Genomic DNA, 15,915 nt, shown 5'->3' on the forward strand with positions numbered 1-15,915 from the left:
GCCATGGACTTCTGGAAACAGGTGTCATGATGCTTCATGAAGCACATCCTCTTCCTACTCCAGCACCAGCACACTCACGGGACGTGCACACAGGCACAAAGCACATGGGGACACACAGGGCACACACACGCACATGCACAGGACACCGCACAGGTATACATGTTCACAAGGGTATGAGCAAAATAGGCACACACACAGATATGCTCTGGGCCCTGGGCAGTCCTCGTTTCCAGAGGATTGCACTTTACCCTCTTGGGGTTCTGGCCATACCCCCAGGATGTAGTTATTTGAAGATGGGGAGCAGCTTGGGGTCTGGTCACATCTTAGGGCTTGGTGGTTGCAGGCCCCTCATTCCTGTCCCCTGCTTTCTTGCTACACCCAGAAAGGGGACCAAAGTAAACCCAGACATTTGCCCAGGACTCTGCTTACCCCAAAGATGCTTTTCTTTGTTTGTTTTTGTTTGGGGACCACACCAAGCAATGCTCATGGGTTACTCCTGGCTCTGCACTTAGAAATTACTCCTGCCAGGCTCAGGGGACCATATGGGATGCCAGGTATCAAACCCGGATTGACCACGTGCAAGGCAAATGCTCTCCCACTGTCCTATCACTCTGGTTCAACCACTGGGACTCTGAGCCTCAGTGAGAAGCCTTGCGTGAACCCCACTGGGTTGTTGAACCCCAGCTCTGAGTCTTGGCCTCCTCCAGAGCACTCGCCTTGCAGATGCAGTAGGGAGTTCGGTGAAAGTCATGGGCCTGCCCCTTGGCAGTGAATTCCAGCAGGTGTGTTGGCATTCACTTGCTTATTGTTTAATTATGCGCGCGCATGTGTGTGAGTGAGTAATTTGGGTCTGGATCTTATCTGGCTGTGCTCTGGAGTTACTCCTGACAATTGCTCAGGATCAAATAGAGACCTGCCACTTGCAAGGCAATTGCCCTAACCTACCCACTGTACCATCTTTTCAGGTGCCATCTGCACATTTATTTTGAGGCTTGTTGGTCAGAAACGTCTTTGCAGACCAAGTGGCTGCACCCTGCAGCGCCACACTTGGCTGATGCCCACCATAGTGAATCTGCCTATGGGACTGAGGATGTTCTGGACCAGTCAGAGAGTTTGGACCGGTTGGGCAGTGTGATGGGCGTGGCCTGGCTAGGAGGTGTGGCTGGGGCCCCAGGTACCTGGACTGTGACTTTGCTGAGTGGGTGTGTGCCCTGTGTCTGCTCCTGACACATGTCAGCGTTCTGGAGTCAGTGATACAAGTCGCCCTTTAGAGCTCTTTGCCTGCACTTCACTACATCAGAGTAACAAATCCACTAAGGGCATGAATCTGAGGCATGTGAGTGGTTAACTGGACTAAGTGCTCCCTGCAGATGACTGCATTGTGCTCCCCAGGGTTAGGGATGCTCCCTGTGGTGACTGCTCCATACTCCCTGTGGGTAAGGGTGCTCTGTGCTCCCTGCTGGTGATGGTGGTGCTCTCTGTGGATGAGAAGCTCCTTGTGGGTGAGAGTGCTCCCTGTGGAGGAGGGTGCTCCCTGCAGGGGAGGGGTGCTTCAGCTCCTCGTGGCGAGTGTCCATGGAAGTGAAGGCTTGATGGCTCTGTTGGCTCTGAGGCCATCACAACCTTCTTTCTAAACGTTCTGTCCCTGTCACCAGCTCAAATTCAAGGTCATCACCAACGTTGTTGTAACCCACCAACAACAACCACCACCTCCACCAGTCCTTGGCTCCTGCTGTGTTTGGAAACTTCCGGGGCTGCTAAACTCCCTCCCAGCTCTCAGGGTGGTGCAGTTCCGGGCCTCCTGCTGTCTAGGCTGTTGAGGTGTCTCCGGCACTGTGTGGCCAATGTGTCCATCGCATATTCCGGGGTGTAGACCTGTATGTGGGTGGCCAAGAGTGCGCTGTGTGGCCTGGGCTGTACTGCTGTTGCCCTGTCCTGGGGAGCTGATCCCCCGACTGCAGCTGTTGTTACTCAGACACTTGCTCACAGGGTGCTGGGATGGAGGGAGTGGACAAAACTCAACTGGATTTTGCTTGGCCCAGCCACGGCTCCAGCAGGCTCTCAGCACGCAATTTTGTATATCCTTATGAGGGTAGTGATGGTGAGGATGATGATGACGATGATGATGATGATGATGATGATGATGATGTGGTGATTGGTGGTGGTGGTGGTTTTGGTGGTGGTGGTGGTGATGGAGGCGTTGGCGATTGGCCCTGGTGATTACACTCCTTCCACGATTGTCCCAGAAAAAGTGAGGTGACTTGTCAACAGGCCTCCCAACCCAGAGGGGGCAAATCTCGAGGTCGCACATGCCCACCCAGCCTCCCATCTCCATGCGCCCGTCTGAGCAGCCTATGCTCCCCGAACAGCTGCTGAGGGTTTCCATTACCTCAGACCATCTGGCACCCATGTGCCCTGGAGGATGGAGGCAGATGGCCTGCAGCCCACCCTGAACCCCACCACTAGGAGCCTCTGTTTGTGTGCTCCTGGGGTTCGAGATGTACTTCTGGAGCTGTTGGGAGCTCGGAGGGAAGCAGGGCCAGGAGAAGTCAGGCTTCTCAAGCCACGCATGGTGAGCAGGGAACCCCCTTGGGACTGCTGCAGGCAGGCAGTCTTCTGTCCGTCCCATCTAGGCGTTCATTCTGTGGCTCTCCCAGTGAATGGCACAGGGTGGCTTTCCCCATAGGTTGGCATCTGTCTAATGGGGTCCACTGCAGACAAATTCTTCACTGCCCCTGGCCCATTGCTTCCCTTCCTGCTCACACCCTACTGGCCAGTACCCAAGATGTGCTTACCTCAGGCTGGGCAGGACAGGCGAGGGCTCCTGGTTTCCCTCCCTTCCGCCTCTTCATAGTGCAGGAACCAACGGGTGTGGTGGTAACCTGATTCATAATTGGGGGGCCTCCTGTTGGCTTAAAGGAGGTCGATTTAAGGGGCTGGAGAGATAGCACAGCGGTAGGGCATTTGCCTTGCAATCGGCCAACCCAGAACCTACTGTGGTTCGAATCTCAGCATCCCATATGGTCCCCTGTGCCTACCAGGAGTGATTTCTGAGCAGAGACCAGGAGTAACCCCTGAATGCTGATGGGTGTGGCCCCAAAACAAAACCGAAACAAAACAAAAAAAGAAGGTCGATCTAAGGGCTACAGCAGGGAGGACACTTGGCCACTCAGGTTCAATCCCCTGCATTCCATATGGTCTCCAAGCCCATCAGAAGTGATTCTGAGCACAGAGCCAGGAGTAACCCCTAAACAATGTCAGGTGTGGCCCCTCAAAAATTAAAAGGTCGATTTCCACAGGTGCTGGGGCCAGGGAGATGCTCAATGGACTGAGCCCCCTAGCACCAACCGCATGGGTCCCCAGAACCCATGCTGGAGTGGAACTGCTGGGAGTGACCCTTGGACACAGTTGGGAATAGTCCCTCAGCACCCCAGAAAAGTAGATGTCCAACATGGCACTGAGTGACTTGTCTCTGGGTTGGGGGCCAGGCCAGGCTGTTCTATCAGGAATGCCTGGTGCGGCAGAGTCACGGCCCTCCTGCCCCTCCATGCCTAGATGTCTGCGTCAGGAGGTACTTTTGGTCATGTAAAGCAGCGTGGACAGCATGACCCCTGAATTCCTCACTTTTCCCTGGCCCAGGCCCCTTACCGTCAGGATAGGGCTACTTTCCCAGACAGACTTCCCGTCTGGGGGAGCCTTTGTTCCCAGCAGACAGCATTGATCTTTGCTGTGGCCTATGAGCCTGCAGGCCGGGCTGGCTCTCCTTGCTGGGGTGCAGGCATGTTGTTGACATCCTGTACCTCACATTTGTTGCTGCACCCCACCTGGGGAGGGGTACCTGGCCTGGGACCTGGGCTAATAGCTCTTAGTGGCCTGTGGGGGGGTTTGATCTGAGTGGAAGTTCCAGCAGCCCAGGAAACAGGCCTTGGGATTCAGGGCCAGCCTCCCTCTGCGTTATCAGTCCCCGGGTGTGGCTTCTCTGTGCTCCTGCAGCACCTGGGCAGAAATTTGGGGCTCCCCAGCCCATCACACTCATCATGGTGGTTCTGATTCAGTTCTGCTCAGTTGCCTCAAGAAGAGGGTGTGGGATTTGCTTTCTCCTAGAACCCAGTCCCGTGAGTTGGATTCCTGGCTTGAGTCAGGCGCGTGCATGTGCGTGTGCGTGTGTGTGTGTGTGTGTGTGTGTGTGTGTGTGTGTATGTGTGTGTGTGTGTGTGTGTGTGTGTGTGTGTGTGTGTGTGTGTCAGTGCTCTGGAGGGGGCCAGATCTGAAACCCAGGAAGGCCTTGGGGAGCATGGGGAGGAGCCTCCGAATCCCTGAGCCTCCCCCTTCCTGCCCTGCCCTGCCCAGCTTCACTCCCAGCTCAGGATCCAGATCAGGCAGCCCCAGGCCGGGCCTTTCCCTATAAGGGAAAATATGTGAGTGTCCCACAGGCCTGTAGTTCCCTCCCACAGTAGCTTTGCAGGCGCTGCCTGTGACCCCACTGGCCCTCAGCTGTTAGAGCGCCTCCCCCTCACGCTGGCCAGGATCCCCCCACCCCACCCCAACCTATCTCCTGCAGAGGCACAAGATATGGTCAGCCTCGGCCTTTCTGCAACCCTCTTCAACATAGGCTGCTGGCCGTGCCTGGGAGGACCCGGTGCAGGAAACCCCCAACAGCTAGACAAGTCTGTCTAGCTGTGTGCCACATGCATGGGGCCCATGCTTGGGCACTTCAGGGGATGTCTGGGGTGGGGGCAGACTATGGGGGTGGGGTGTGGGTCAGGCTCCAGGGCCTGATCAGGGGCAGCGCTTTAGACTCAGAGAGGGGGGCCCATGTGTGGCATGTTTTCCCAGGAGCCCTTTGGGAGTTGTGGCAGATTTGGAGTGGCGAGAGTGGTTAGTGAGGTGGTGTTGAGGGGGCTGACTATGGTGGGCAAGAGTTCCCTGAGGCTCTGCCCATATTGGGTGTGTCCGAGGCAGGGGGAACAGGAGGGGAGTGGCCAGGATAGCAGGAATGTGGGGCAGGCAGCACTAGCCCTGTAGGATCTGGGGCTGGAAGGGAGAAACCGATCAAACTGACTCCCGGGCAGCTACCCGAATCTCCAGAATGGCATCTCCAGAACGTCTGGAGCACGTGGGAGGCTGCGGCTTAAGGGCTGGGGAGGCTGTGGCCAAGTCTCAGTGTGTGTGTCAGGTTTGGTGACATAGGCTGAGTGTCAAATGTTCCCTTGTGTTCCCCAGCTGTGTTTGCATAAGCGAAGAGCTGTGGGATTGCTCCCTCATTTCTAGGAGCTGGTACCTGAGCAAATTCTCTTTGGAGGAAACTTCTCTCCTCCTCTTCCTCCTCCTCCTCCTCCTCTTCCTCCCTCTTCCACCTCCTCCTCCTTCTCCTCCTCCATTACGAGAAGAGGGTGGAGGGGTAGGCTCAAGGGACCCAGGTCTTCTGCTCTTGATCCTGTATGACGTGGGAGGAAGATCAAGTGTGAGGCAGACTGGCGTGTGTGAGGAAGGCGTAGTCTGTGAGGAAGAAGGTGGCATATATGAAGAAGAATGTAGTGAGGAAGAGTGGTATGAGGAAGGCTGTAGTATGTGTGAGGAAGACATATGTGAGGTTCATGTGAAGATGACTGTTGTGAGAGGAAGTCAGTGAGCGACTGCCCTGTTCAGACGGGACGTCCACTCAAGGCCACAATTCTGCCAGCACTCTGAGGGTCTAGATGGCCTTTTCTGAAACCTGTGCTGAGGCCCCTTTGCCTGTGGAGATGTAGTACCCGTACCCTGTGGAGCTCGTCCCTGGCATCTTGCTCTGGCCTCCCTCCCCTTTATTCATCGGAGCTTCCCAGGTTGTCCTTCTCTGACACCATTTCTCTGCCAGTTTCAGAGCTGCATGTCAGCTTCCAGAATCTTCCCTCCCCAGAAGCTCAGAGCATCTCTCTGACCCCATCGCTCTCTGCTTCCCTTGACTGGTGCCCGCATTTGTGTGGGGGAAATGCCAGTTTCTCATGCCTGTGCATGTCTGTCATTTCTCTGTGCCGGGTAGGCGAGGAGGACAGGGTGGGGCATGCACCTTGGTGATCCCAGGCTAGCGGCGTGGCTGATGCACCGAGTGCCCTTCACAGCAGGGCGGTGGCCTTTTTCTGCCTTGAGGGTGGGAAGAAGGCTCAAGTGCCCAATGGCGCTGTTGGGCTCGTACTAAGACGTTCGTCAGCACTTGGCCACTCCCCACTGGCAATGCCTGGTTCGTGGTGCCCTTGCAGGTGCCCAGCAGAGTTCTGGGTCTGCTATGTGGGAGCAGGTCCAGAACCCAGTTTTTTTTAGCAGCCCTTGCTGCACCTGTCTAAGCATTCTCAGCCTCTGGACTTGGGGTCCTGGCCCCACCAAAGACGTATTGGGTGTGGCGTCTCCAAGTCTATATTCTTGATACAGTCATTTGAGTGCATATGACCTGGTGCCTGGTACCCTTATTCCCAGGGGATGGTGATCCCAGTGGTGGGTGAGGTTTGGGGTTTGGGGGTCTTGTCCCCTGCTGGTGGGAAGGTATGGCCGGCGCTTCCCTGGGAGACAGGCTCTTCCTCCTACCCCAATCCTCAGCTCTAACGCTCCTCGTTCTTTGCAGCCATGGAGGAGCTGATAGTGGAGCTGCGCCTCTTCTTGGAGCTCCTGGACCATGAGTACCTGCCGGCGACAGTCCGAGAGAAGAAGGCAGTGGTCACCGACATCCTGCTGCGGGTGCAGGCAGCCCAAGGTGTGGCCCAGCCCCGCGCCTGCCCCAACTCTGGGCCTCTCGAGCTACTTGGATGAGCTTTGCTTGGGGTTACGCCCAGCAGGGCTTTCTGTGCTCCCGGCCATGTGGCCTCATGGTGCTGGGCTAGCCCCCTACTGGGACCAACTCCCAGACCCCGAGTCCTCAGCTCCCTATCCCTGTTTCCCAACCCAATGCTTCACCTCCCAATCTCCCAGTCCCCAGTCCTCTGACCTTTGGTCCCCCAGTGTCCAGCCCAGTGGTCCATCAGTACTGCAACCCCTCACCCCAGAGCCCCCTGACCCCTGACCTCTGGGCCCCAGTCTTACCACCTTCTGGCCCCCACACCCCCAGACTCCTGGCCCTCACTACCAGACAGACATGGTCACCTTGGACCCTATTTATAGCTTCTCACTGGGGTCTCCTGTGTCTGCGTGACCATCTCTAGACCTCAAGATGGGGCCTTTGAGCACGGGTGGGGTTCCTCGAGGACCCTAGTCTGCTGCTGGTGTGTGAGGACACTGGCTGATCCTCGCAGGCCCCAGAGATTGGACTCCTATTTGGGGGTCACATGGCCTAGCTCCATCACTTTGGCCCGTGAACAGCCCTTCTGCCATCTCTGTGCTTCTAGCTGTGAAACGGGACGCAGCACAGGGTACCAGTAGGCCAAGATGGCAGTCCCTGCCCATCCCCTGCCTGTCCCCTAACCATCTGTGGGATCCCCCCAGGTCTGGATGCCAAGGACCAGAAGGAACCACCAGGCTCCCTGCCGGCACCACCCCAGATGCCGCTGCCAGAGATCCCGCAGCCGTGGCTGGTGAGTGGCCTTGGTCTTGGGGAGTGGGGTCCCCTCCTTTACATGGTTTGGCTTCTGTAGGTGATGGGGTTGAGTGTGGCCTTTCCTGCCTAAAGGGCTGCTCCTGAGTGAGTGGCTTGGCAGGAAGGGGCAGAGGGCAGATCCTGGCACCACCCTCTAACAAGGCCCCTTTCCAATTTGACTTTTGGGTTTTTTTTGGGGGGTGGGCCACACCCGGTGATGCTCAGGGGTTTTTCCTGGTTATGTGCTCAGAAATTGCTCCTGGCTTGGGGGACCATATGGGACATTGGGGGATGGAATTGCGGTCTGTCCTGGGTCAGCCACTTGCAAGGCAAATGCCCTACTGCTTGTGCCACCGCTCCTGTGATTCACACCAACCTCTGCTCAGGGCTGACTCCTGCTTCTGAACACAGGAATTTCTCCTGGCAGGGCTCAGGGGATGCTACAGGGTGCCGGGGATCAAACCCAGGTCAGCCACTAGGGCTGTAGCCTCTCCCTCTGGACTTGAGTCTCTGAGGAGGGACTGGAAATGCTCTCCACAGCTGCCCCTGCAGAAAGGCCTTTTCTCTCCTGGAAGGGAAATACTCCTGGGCTCCAAAGACGTCTGGCTGGGGGCTTCTCATTCGAAGGGTTGAGGGTTTCGTTCCCACATCTTTCTCTTGGGGCCATTCTCCCGTACTCCCTCTCCCCTGCCTTCTAGCTCCTCTGTCTCTTGGCATCTAACTGGCTTGCTTGAGGAAGTGGTGTTTCATTTGGCTTTGACTAAGTTCAGCTCTGCGGCGCTGTGTGGGAACCTGGGCATCATGCCCGCCAGCCTGGGAGCTGTGTCCTTCTCACAGGGGTGACCAGAAGCTGTGGACACTGTGGTCCTGCTGAGGCTCAGGGTTTGGTGTAGATACTCGTCTGGGTTCTGAGCCACTTTCCCCTTTGTGTAGTGGTTCCAGGAAACAGTGCCAGTTTCGCCACTCCTGTCCTCAGACCTCTGCCCTGTGCTTCACACATTCCCTCTCTCTGCCGCTCCCTTACTCTTCCTTCCCTCTGCATTCTCTTTCCATCTTACTTTGTCTCTCACCACTCTCACTGCTGTGTAAAATATAAATAAAAAGTATAAAATAATCCATGTGTTGGGTGAGGCCACCCCAGGCACCGTATTTCTTTCTTTCTTTTTTTTTTTAGGCACCGTGTTTCTAACCCCTTAGGCAGATGGGTCTGATGAAGCAGTGTAGCATCAGAGAAATAATACACCGTAGTCAGAAAAGATGTTCATCGAGTCAGCTCGCTTTATTCCTCATGGCCTTTCTCTGCCCTGTGCTTTTTCTACGTGCCTTGTGCTCTCACTGCCCTGTGCTGCCTATGCGCCATGTGCTTTCTCTCCTGAGCTCTGTCTCTCTTTCTTTATTCTCCAGAACTCCACCTATCAGGGTGAGGGGAGGTCCTGTAATTCAGGTGGTCTTTTACATACCAAAAGAAGAGATTAGGCAAACAGGATGTTGTGGGGAGGATCACACTGTTGGTCTACCCCACCCACTTTGAGGGCTGCCTCTGCCCACAGAGACCCTGGCAGGCCTCAGCATGTCACTGAACTGCAGGGAGGCTCCCTGAGTCCTCAGTGGCCTTTCTCGTGGCCCATGGGCTCTGGAGGTACAGGTGAGGGGGTGCTGCAGGCAGGCATCTTTGTGACCCTGACCTCTCCCAGACTCCCTTCCCCCGTGCTCCAGGGCAAGAGCCTTCCTAAAGGTGCTTGTGGAGTTCTGTGAGACCCTGAAGTTCTCATAGTGCTGCTGTGGCTTGTGGGGTGCGGCTGTGTGCCTTGAGTCCCCATACCAGGGTTTTTCTCCCTCTGCCTGCTCCCCAAAGTCAGGCCCAGCATCTAGGTGGGCTCTGTGCCCCCGACTGCGGGAGGGCATGTCTGCACACTGGGACCGAAGGACAGACCTGACCAGCTGCTCTCACCCACAAGAGGTCTGAGTCATGGTCTCAGCATTTTCTGGAATGTTTTGCTAACCTGTGGACAGGTTTGCAAGCCCTGTGGACAGGACCTGGGAGAGCCTTGATTTTCTGGCTTCTAGGTCCAAGTCTGCGCTGCCAATGCAGGTGCCCCCGGGTGGGAGGTGTGAGCTTGAGAGGGAGGCTCCCCTCAGTCCTCCTTGGCCCCTCAGTACCCATCGCCCTTCTCACACACACCCCGTTCCCCTTAAGTGCTGCCTGAGGCCATGCAGCCACCCCACCCATGCTCTCAGCTCTTCTCTCCTTCCTCCAGCCCAGCTCTGCCCACACCCTATCTCTCCCTAGGACAGCAAGACCCAGGCCAAGTCTCCCAAAGACTGTGCCCCCCACCCCTATGGCAGGCCTAGTGACACCCTAAGCTGTGGTCTTCTATACTGCGACTGGCACCGACCTTTGAGACACTGGGGATCCCTGCATCTAGTGGCGGACTCTGAGCACAGCCGTCTCGGCCTCAGTTTCCCACTGTGTCCAACCATGAGCCGTGGCTTTCTGGAGGAAGGAGGAGATGGTGGATGTCAGGACAAAGAAAAGAGATGCCAGCCAAGTGTCAGAGCTGACCGCGGGGCTCATGTCTCTGTGTTCCTATCCTCTTCCCTGCAGGGGCTCTTCTCCTGTACTGTGTGGTCACTGAGGTGGCAGGAAGGACCAGGGGCCCTCCATCCCAAGGATGCAGTAAAGTCACATCCTCGTATTGGGGCTCGCCTGCACACCCGCCCCAGAACATGTGGCTGGGCAGAAGGGGCTCCTATACACCCCTTGGGATCCCCAACTCTCTGTGGGACCAGGAGCTGCTCCCACCGTCTTTCCTGTCCCTGAATTGGAGCCAGGAGGGAGATGCTTTCTTGCCTGCCTGCATGTGGGGCTGTGGTGACTCACATTCGAGGCATGAGGTAGGCCCTGGGCCCAACCGAACCTGAGACGTGGCCCTGGTCACTTCTGTGGCCTGTGGAATCTGTGCTGACCCTTCACCAGCCTTACCAGCTGCTTGGAGGTACATGTGAATGAGGTCAGCTCTGGGACAGTTTCAGAAGTAGGTGGACACAGAGCTGGTGGAAGGCCAGGTGCCCTGTGCTTGGTAAAACCCTAATATGGGCATAAGTGTTGGCAACATAGTGAGGCAGCTGTAATCCTGTACCTGCGGGCAGGCAGTGTAGACATGGTTGGTGCAGAGAGTGTAGATATAGAAGGGGCAGACAGGGTAGACATACATGGCCAGAACATGCAGTGTGGACATGCCAGAGCAGGTAGTATAGACACAGTAGGGGCAGACATGGTTGAAGCAGGTAGTGTAGACAATGCCAGGACACACAGTGGACATGGCCAGAACAGGCAGTGTAGACTTGGCTCGAACTGGAGTTGGAGTGGCTCAGGCCAGTCCATGACCTTCCTTTTCATTAGGGTCCTGCCTGATGGCATGGCCCTGTTCCCTGCAACTCCTGTCAGCAGATGTTTTGGGGCCCCTCAAGGCAGTGGCCAGAGCCCAGCCCCAGGTGGCCAGGAGGCCCTGTATCTCCACCTACAGTCCCCAGCACCCCCGTGGCAGCCTGGTGGGGACAGCAGGAGGTGGCCCCTGGGATGTGACACCCAGGGTTGTGCTCTAAGATTTGTCTTGGGCACCTGAGGCAGATGCAAAGCTCGTCTACACTTTCCTGGTTCAAAAGCCAGTTCTCTGCTGGCCAACATGTGGGGTAGCCCTGATTGGCTTTCCTCCCCTTCAAGGGTCTTGTCCCCCAAGACCCTTCATTCTGTCCCAGCTGGCTGGGCTATACAGAAGTGCCTGCAGTTTGTAACCTGCACCCGTCTGTTTCCCTTGGTGCCACTTGCATCCTTGGCAGTATTTCTTTTTTTTTTTTTTTTTTTTTTGGTGGGGGGAGGCACACCCAGAGCTGCTCAGGCCTAACTCTTGGCTCTGCACTCAGGAATCCTTTCTGGTGGTGCTCAAGAGATAAGGGATGCCAAGGATCAAACCTGGGTTTGTAATGTGCAAAACCCACACCCTCCCCAGCTCCAGCCTTCGTGGTTTTTCTGAGTGTTGCTGGGTCATTGTCACAGTGCTGGCCCCAACGGTGATCTCAGCTGTCGGCAATGACCCCAGAAGGACAGATGGGCAGATGGACCTAAGGGAATGACCCATGAGGCTGCAGGGTTTCACCAAGGCTGCAGCCCAAGGCTCGTCTGTCTGCACTGGCCATGGGCCGTGGGAAAGTCGGGCTCTCCAGGAATCCGCAGGGCCGGGACCCCATCCAGCGCGGGACTGTGGCCTGGGTGAGGTGGGGGTGTGGGTGGGGTGCCTGCTGTGATGAGGCCAGAGACCTCAGCTCTGCTTCTCCCTGACAGAGTGGCCGAGGGTACAGTGGGACCATTCCATTGCTGGGTTTTCTGCTGAAACTTTCCTCTTGGCTCTCCCACATGGAGTCTGTGCTCTGTGGTCTGGTGCTGAATTCATTGCCACCCTTAAACGGAGAGGGGGAGTACATGCGTGTTCCAGATTGTCCCCCGTGGCCTGCACCGATCCAGGATGGTCAGAAGGGGTGGCCACTGAACATGCATCCTTTCAGGCAACACCCCAAAGGCCCTCCGGAACTACAGACATAGGAAGGATGGGGTGTAGGGCACTGAGAGACCTGGGCTCCCTGCTCAGACTGGGGGTGCCAGCCCTGGTCCTGACTTATTCTGGGGGGCCCTTGGGGACCACGGGATGACTCACTCACTGTAGTTTCCCTCTTAGTGCTGCGGTTCTGTCACGGAGCAGTGGGCTGCACCCCTTGGAACCATAGCTACTGGGAAGTGAAAGGAAGTGAAATGATAGCCTTTAGGAACGGGACTGCAGACCTTGGCGCCTAGAAGGGAGAGGCGGGGAGGGAGGGAGGGAGGGAGGGAGGGAGAAAAATGTCTGTCATCGAGATAGGTAGGAGGGTAACTGAGGACACTGGTGGCAAAAAATGTGTGCTTTTGAAGGGTGTTGGACATTGTCTAACTGAAACTTAGTCGTGAAGAACTTTGTAACTATGTACCTCACTGTGATTCCATTTAAAATAGACAAAAAGAGGGGCCAGAGAGAGCAGTAGGGTGTTTGCCTTGCACGCTGCCGACCAGGGACAGACCTGGATTCAACTCCCAGCAACCCATATGGTCTCCGGAGTCTGCCAGAAGTGATTTTTTTTTTTTTGGTCTTTGGGTCACACCCAGCGGTGCTCAGGGGTTACTCCTGGCTGTCTGCTCAGAAATAGCTCCTGGCAGGCACGGGGGACCATATGGGACACCGGGATTCGAACCAACCACCTTTGGTCCTGGATCGGCTGCTTGCAAGGCAAACGCCACTGTGCTATCTCTCCGGGCCCCAGAAGTGATTTCTGATCGCAGAGCCAGGAATAACCCCTGATTGCTGCCTGGTGTGCCCCCCCCCAAATTCAAACAACGAAAGGAAATAACCTGAGCAGACCTGATGGGGGGTCACCTGGCCTCACCCCCCATCCTCAGGGGGCTACTTTCTTTCCTGCCTAATCCCAGTTCCCGCCAGTGTGAGCTTTTGGGGCCTTCACCCCCCTCTCTCCACAGCCCCCTGACCCTGGGCCCCCGCCGCTGCCGACGTCCTCACTGCCCGAGGGCTACTACGAGGAGGCTGTGCCGTTGAGCCCCGGGAAGGCCCCCGAGTATATCACCTCCAGTGAGTTTCATCCCAGCTTGGTCTATGGGAAGTCCGCAGGGGGTCGGGTGAAGGGCTGAGTCGGAAGGACAGTTGCTCATGAGATAGGGCCTTCCCTTTGCCTCACAGAGGCCTGGTCCAGGGCTGGGCTCTCTGACAAGCCACTCCCCACACAGCTTTTCCCAGCTGGGGGTTGAGGAAACTGGTCCCAGGGATGGGCCCCCAGCCTCACAGGGCTGCCTCATCTGACCCCTGTCGCTGAGACCAGCACTGCTGAAGCAGCTCGAAGCCCATTGGTGCCTGGGACCCCAGCAGCATGTTCTCTGAGCCCCAAGGCCTGTGGAGAAGCCAGGACAACCTCCAACTTCCTCTCAACACCTGGCTTCTTAGCTTCCTAACCTCCACCCCACACAGGCCCATGTGACTCAGGCAGTTGGCCAAGGAGGGAGAGAGTAGGCACCTGAGTGGGAGAATTTTCTAGAACTGGAAGCATCCCTGGTTTAGAAAGTAATCCCTCACTGACTTGCCCCTCAGAGGCCCCGGCCCCATACCATCCCCTCCTGGAGTAGCATGAGCTGAACATGAGTGAGGCATTTCCTTCCATCCTCACTCCTTGCCTCCCACCCTCCTCCCTCGTCCTCCTCCACCTTCCTCCTTCCTTCCATCCCTCCTCCCTCCATCCCACCCTTCCTCCACCTTCTGCCCTTCTCTCCTGCAGATTATGACTCTGATGCCATGAGCAGCTCCTATGAGTCCTATGACGAAGAGGAGGAGGACGGGAAGGGCAAGAAGACGAGGCACCAGTGGCCGTCGGAGGAGGCATCCATGCACCTGGTCAAGGATGCCAAGATCTGCGCCTTCCTGCTGCGGAAGAAGCGCTTCGGCCAGTGGACCAAGCTTCTCTGCGTCGTCAAGGACACGAAGCTGCTGGTAGGCGCTGGGTCACTCCTGGGGGGCCTGGGAGATGGACCCAGTATGTGTGGAACTGACCCACCCACCCATCGCTTTTCCTGGGCTTCCAGTGCCCCCACAGAGCCATGTGGCCAGGCCAGGCCTCAAGGCCATGAGACAAGCAGCTGAGGGAGAGGGGAGAGGCTGAGAGAGCTGAAACACTGATTCCAGGAACACTTGGGGACTCGGAGCCCATGCTGGGACCTCTGTGACTAGAGACCCTGCACAGGAGCATCCTTCTGGGCTCCTTGAAGAAGTGAGAACTTAGAGGGGTGGGACTTCCCTCTTCTTCCTCCTCCCTCCTCCCTCCTTCTTTCCCCTTCCTCCCCTTTCTCCTTCCCCTGTGCCTCTACTTTCTTCCCCTTTCCCCTTTCCCCTCCCTCCTCCTCTCCCTCCTCTTTCCACCTTCCTCCTCCCCCCTCTTTCCTCCCTTCCCTCCTCCTTTCCCCTTCTACTTCTCTCCTCCCCTCCCTCCTTCTCCTCTCCCACCTTCCCTCCCTTCTTTCTTCCCCTAGCTCCTCTTTCTCCCCATCCTTGTCTATTCCTCCTCTCCCCTGTTTCCTCCTCCTCCCTCCTCTCACCCCTGAGAAACAGGAGAAACAATAGACACATACAGTGTCCAAGTATGCCCTGTGGAATGTTTTGCCTTTGCCCCACCCATGGTTTTGGGTGGGGTGGGATGGGAAGGGGAGGGTGTCTCTTGTTGCCAGGGGCCTCTTTTCCCATTCCTTCTTGTTTTGGTTCACATTTGTGTGTGAGCTATCAGTGTGATTTTTTTTTTCACACATGCAACTGGATTTTCCCCAATTCTGAGCATGTGGCATCGATGCCAGGGGCAGTTTTCAGAGTATGGAGGAGGCAGGGTGTGTGTGCAGACTCTGGGCTCTAGAAGATGGTGTCTGGGCCAAGCCTATATGTGTATGTGTGGGGGGGTGCAGGGGGTGTCTCCTCACACCCTCTGGCTGCTGTCAGGTGTGGAGCCAGGGTTATTTTGATATAAGCGATATAAGCTATATCCTTTGACAAAATGCCCTCAGTGAGAAGGTTAGGAAAAGAAGCACGAAGCTTTTGCACACAGAAGCTGGATATAGGCCCCACCACCACCACCTGTGCCAATGAAAGAGGCCCTTACTTTGCGCACGGATTGACACAGAGCAGTCTCTCCTGTCCCCTTGAGCCAAGGGCCCCCCAGCACCACTGCAGAGAATGTGACGGTCCTTCCTTTGGACAACTTGGAGACCCGCTCCTGGGACACCCAGCTGTGATCTAAGAGTGGGTGTTCTGCCCCATGGCCCCATGGCTGGTGTGACCCTGCAGAAAATGTAGAGAAACACCCAGCTCTGTCCCTTCGTGCATCTGGTGTTTGCTCCATGGTCATATGCACTCTTGAGCCTGGAAGAAAGAGGCTTCTATGTCTCCCGCTGGGTCTCAATCCTGTCAACTTTGACATCAGAAACTGTGCTGCAGGGTTAGTGGAGGGATTTCAGGTGTGTAGGTGAGTGGCGGCAATCAGGCGCAGCTGGTGGGATGTATCAGGAGATGTACGTGGTACGGGAGGCACAGCCGATGAAGGATATACAGGCAGTTCAGGAGGTACAATCAATGCAGGAGGTACAGTCGGTGCAGGAAGTACAAGTGGTAAGGGATGCACAGCTGGTGCAGGAGGTCTAGGAAGTACAGGCAGTGCAGGTGACAGGCCTTGCGGGGGCCCGCAGATCCAGCCCCCCCACAGCCACAGACCCCACTGCCCCTGATCTCCCTCAGCCGGGT

At 56.5% G+C, this 15,915-nt stretch overlaps 1 protein-coding gene across 1 annotated transcript in view; it reads left to right on the forward strand.

Annotated features, from left to right (window-relative positions):
• The window catches only part of AFAP1 (actin filament associated protein 1), a 45,559-nt gene that overhangs the window by 7,904 nt on the left and 21,740 nt on the right, over positions 1-15,915 (forward strand). Inside the window, exons 2-5 of the mRNA XM_049782547.1 lie at positions 6,599-6,727; positions 7,453-7,541; positions 13,107-13,215; positions 13,913-14,124. Coding sequence (XP_049638504.1) covers positions 6,601-6,727; positions 7,453-7,541; positions 13,107-13,215; positions 13,913-14,124 — 537 coding nt within the window. The 5' untranslated portion in view covers positions 6,599-6,600. The remainder of the gene's footprint in view (positions 1-6,598; positions 6,728-7,452; positions 7,542-13,106; positions 13,216-13,912; positions 14,125-15,915) is intronic.

Source organism: Suncus etruscus, chromosome 10 (genome assembly GCF_024139225.1).
Source record: "Suncus etruscus isolate mSunEtr1 chromosome 10, mSunEtr1.pri.cur, whole genome shotgun sequence".
Classification (NCBI taxonomy): domain Eukaryota; kingdom Metazoa; phylum Chordata; class Mammalia; order Eulipotyphla; family Soricidae; genus Suncus; species Suncus etruscus.